The sequence below is a fragment of the Microtus pennsylvanicus genome, chromosome 5, assembly GCF_037038515.1.
Source record: "Microtus pennsylvanicus isolate mMicPen1 chromosome 5, mMicPen1.hap1, whole genome shotgun sequence".
Classification (NCBI taxonomy): Eukaryota; Metazoa; Chordata; class Mammalia; order Rodentia; family Cricetidae; genus Microtus; species Microtus pennsylvanicus.
The window spans coordinates 123643369-123647493 of record NC_134583.1 but is presented as its reverse complement, the minus strand read 5'-3'; the positions used below and the strand labels follow the sequence as shown (position 1 = coordinate 123647493).

Here is a 4125-nt window from a genome sequence, read left to right as displayed (position 1 = left end):
CAGTGTCCCCGGGCTAGGTACAGAGAATAGAAGGAGAGATTTAGGCCAAAGAGCGCTTTTGTTAGGGACCTCAAATCAGGTAAGACAGGTCACCACTGGGACACTTAGAAATAGAGTTACTATGACTTCGGGTTCAACTGGGAAATGGGAGGGGGCAGAGGAAGGGTGTGGCTAATACGGGTGCCCCAATCACTCAGTTTAAGCATTCCTATTGGGGTTCCACTCACATAGGCCTGGTTCCCTACTCTGCCTGGGGAAGAGACAAGAATAAGGACTAGGGAACAGGTAACCTATCCCTATACCAACAGGGGTTAGGGGTGGGATCTGTGGGGGGATGGGGATAACTTCTGCCCACCCTCCAACCAGAGGCTCTAGGATCCCACATTTGAGAACCGGAGATGGCAGTATGGGCCTGAGCTCAAGCCTTCTCTCACAGAACAGGCCTATGTTTAGGGTTTGCAATCACTACAAGCCAGAATCCTGTTGAAGTAGGGGCCACTCAGGGGTGTGTGGTCTCCGTGTGTACATCTGTAAGAACTGTTTGCAGCAGTGTGGCTCGGTTTGTCTATATATTTTTTTTATTGGTGCCCACTGTGTCTAGTCACAGGCTGGGTGGGCTTTGTCCACTAGAGCGGCACAAGACTAGAAGCTGGCCTAGCCTTTTCGCTGCACTGAGCTAGATCAGGTCCACTGTGCTCTCACAGAAAGAGCTATGGTTAGTAAGTGCCCTAGGTGGGAAGCTTCTTGGAAATGAGTTCTGAGGAGAGGGAAACTGAGGCTACAATCCATGAAAGGACCCTGCTTGCCCTGTCCGGTCTTCTTCATGTCTTCTCCACAGCAGGGGTAGCTACTATATCCACACGCCCACGGCCACAGATCAGAGAGCTGGACCTAGTAGTAATCCTCCAGCTCTTCATTGTCTGCCTCTTCCTCGGGAACCGACTTCATCGATTGCAGCTGGGAGAATCCTGTGGCGTTGAGCTGGTCTGCAAACACGTGATGGAGAAAGATGAGAAGGGACCCTGGTGATGCAAACACATCGGTGTGGAAAGGGTCCTAAAACACCCCATCCTCCCAGTGTCCAGAGCTCCGAGCTCGGGGCTCCCTTACCTAGTGTGAGCACTGTCAGAGTAGCAGAGGCTTCGACTTGGCCCAGGGCATTGCGGGCAAGGCAGCGGTAGGTGCCCTCATCACTAGGACGCAAAGCCTGAATCTGTAGCCAGCCGGTCACCTCAAACTTCTGAGGTCCACCCCTAAACTGGAGCCAGATGTGTTGTCAGCAAGGTCATTTGGGGAAGCCTTAGGTTTTCCGGGAGTACGCCCCCTGCTCCCTGATCCTACCTGTACAGAGATATGGGGGTCATCCCCTGGCAGCTGCATGTCCAAACCATCTTTCCTCCACTCAATGGAGGCCATGGGATAGGCAAACACCTCACAGCCAAAGATGACATCCTGTCCAGTCACATTCCAAATATTGTGGGGCTGTGACACGATCTGGGGTTCTGGGGCAGGGGATGGAAGGGTGAGGCTTGAGAACAGGAAGTTGTATCCAGCTCAGCAAGAACGCAATTTACAAATTCACAGAACACAACACAACTCATGCTGAGGTCAACACACATCTGCAAAGAAAACATGCCATAAGCACAGACAGAGACCAACGTAGGGGCAGATACACACGAGAGCACAAAAGCAGGTAGAGACGCACAGGTACACAAAGCAGTGTGCAAATTGCACAAACAGGCCTTCAGACCCATAGCTTAGCTGAGCAATTACACACTGTCCCAGACTGCTCCCCTGTCCTCATTCCACCCTGGGGCCCCTTTCCTATGGGCTCTGTAACCAACACCACTCTCCCTCCTTTCCCCTTTTCTAACCGGGCCCAGTTCCCAAAGGCCTGAAGTACAGCCACATTCCAAATGTCGTGAGAATGTGACACGAGAGCTGGGCTCCGAGCAGGCGGAGGTGGGACTAGTGCCGAGGCTGGGAACCTGAAACCACCTGGATGCACCGGGGAAACTGCTGGGACCCCCTGGTGGCGCGTTTGTTTTCCTTGCTACTCCAGTCCAACAAGACTTGGTTAGGTAGAGGCTGAGGAAGTGAGAGCCGCCAAAGAAAACCTCAGCCTTGAACATCTCCCAACCCCAAGCCCAAGGATGAGGGGCGAGAGAAGCAAGAAGCCCTCTTCCTTTCCCTAATCCCTAAATGCTAGAGAAAAGGGGTAGGCGGGACCTTGGGTTAACAGGCTGAGTCTCACAGGAATCCCTCTCCAGCAGTCTGGGCAAAAGCTTGGGGGTTGGGGGGAGTCTTTTCATTTCTGACCCAGCTATTGGCTAAGTGCCTTTTCCCTCCGAGACCGGTCCCTGCCAGTCTGGATAGGGTTCTCAGCAGCTCATTACATCAAACCTGCAACAGATCTCGACCTGCGTTTTAGTTGGCAGCCTTTGAGGCTCTAGGGCTCACTCATCTTTTCACTCTGTTGACCAAAGCTGTCGGGGATCGGTGCCTTTAGGAAGAGCGAGTCCTGGTACAAAGAGCCCTGGGTTTGCGTACCCGATTCGCAGGGCCCTGGATGCACCACAGTGAGGTTAGCATCAGGCCGAGCGCCGGCGGCCTCTTGCAGGCGGCAGATCTGCGCGTAGGTGCGGCCGTCGGAACCACAGAGTGGGCGCTGCGAGCGACAGACACACAGCGGCTCCGGCACCTCTCCTCGGCTCAGGTCACCGCCCGCGTCCAGCCGGCACTCGAGCTGCTCGCCACAGCGCCCGTAGAAGTTGGCGCTCGGGTCCAGATCGCAGAGCTGGCCCTCCAGGTTGGCGCATTCCCAGCAGCAACCGCACGCATCCTGCACCCGGCCTGCTAGGCAGCCCCGCGGCGCAGCGCACTCTTCTGGCCGGCAGGGAGCACAGCCCTCGCCCTCGGATAGTAGCCGCAGCCAGCCTCGCCGCAAGTAATCAGTGCCTGTGGACCGCCTCGCGCTATTGGGGAGCGGGGTCCACAGCACCAGCAGTAACAGTAGCAGGGGCAGCGCCAGAGTTGGTGCAGCATGGTTAGCTGGAAGCCCTGTGAGCATTCGAGGCATCAGCGCGTAGGTGGCACCCTGCCAGGAGAGGGAAGCCAGGTCCGAAGGTCAGAAATAAACCCAATTTGGAAAGACCAGCCTCGTACAAAAGACTACTCCTCGTACAAAAGCTTGTTTCTAACATTGCCGCTTCCTCTGCTATCTTGGAGCCAACCAGAAGCCCCACCAAAGAGGCCTGGTTACTCCCTGGAGATTGATTGAACTGGTCTTGGGGGATAGAGAGTGAAGGCAGAGAGAAAGGGTGATAAAGGTTAGGATATGGTCCCTAACACGCACGAATGTTTACACACATGCACATACAGGCACACACGCAAACCATCTCCATAAAACATCCAACTTTGATGCACCATTGCAGGAGGTGTATACAACTACACATGAAGTAAGTCCAGGTTAGGTGATGATGCTGTGGGAGCCCAGCGACTCACCTAGTGCCTTGGATTAGGCCCTTCGTAACAGCTGTGATTTCGATTTCCAATCCTAAAGAACCGGCAGGGGAACGGAAAGAGATGCACGCACGGCCAGCCAGACCCGCTAGCCACCTCTGCTTTCTTCGGGAATCTCTGGCAGCCACAGACTGAGAGTCAAAGAGAAGCTCCTCCGCCCCCTCTCCCCGCCCCTAGAATACCCGCCTTCTTCCCAGGTTCTGAGACCGGTAATTTTACCCCGGTGCCTACAGGGACCCTCCCTGCGCCTTTTACTTCCACCCTAGCCCGTAGTCACTGTGAGCGCTCAGAGCAGCCGCAACCGGATACCGAAGCTAGGAAAGCAAGGGTGTGTAGGGACGAAGGGTAGGGGTGGGAATGGCAGAGGATCTCAAACTGTTGGCTGAACCCCTAGGTCCTGTCTCATCTCATTTAGTTTCTGCGAGCGGCAAACAGCTGCATGCATAATGGGAAGAAGGATGGGGTTCTGTTGCTAAGAAATTTTACGTTGATGTTTGGGTGCCTCTGGAGGGCAGGCCCAGGGCCGGCTTCCTCCGGGACAGTGTGCGGCTGTGCCCACCCAGTTTCTCCACCGGGGCGCATCTATCTGCCATCCCACATCTG

At 55.1% G+C, this 4125-nt stretch overlaps 1 protein-coding gene across 1 annotated transcript; it reads right to left on the bottom strand.

The window, feature by feature from the left end:
- Window positions 1–556: 556 nt before the first annotated feature.
- On the bottom strand, window positions 557–3707 carry Kazald1 (Kazal type serine peptidase inhibitor domain 1). The gene is made up of 5 exons (XM_075974204.1): window positions 3505–3707; window positions 2551–3097; window positions 1342–1502; window positions 1111–1258; window positions 557–986 (listed from the first exon to the last, which is right to left on the bottom strand). The coding sequence occupies exons 2-5, from the start codon at window positions 3077–3079 to the stop codon at window positions 892–894; spliced, it is 933 nt and encodes a 310-aa protein (XP_075830319.1). The 5' UTR covers window positions 3080–3097; window positions 3505–3707; the 3' UTR covers window positions 557–891.
- Window positions 3708–4125: the final 418 nt, after the last annotated feature.

Bases quoted from the DNA above. Each gene is read 5' to 3' on its own strand.
- Kazald1 (XM_075974204.1), bottom strand. From the start codon at position 3,079: ATGCCTCGAATGCTCACAGGGCTTCCAGCTAACCATGCTGCACCAACT. The intron at 1,259-1,341 runs GTAGGATCAGGG...ATCTGGCTCCAG, and splicing joins ACCCCCATATCTCTGTACAG to TTTAGGGGTGGACCTCAGAA. The intron at 987-1,110 runs GTAAGGGAGCCC...ACGTGTTTGCAG, and splicing joins TCTGACAGTGCTCACACTAG to ACCAGCTCAACGCCACAGGA.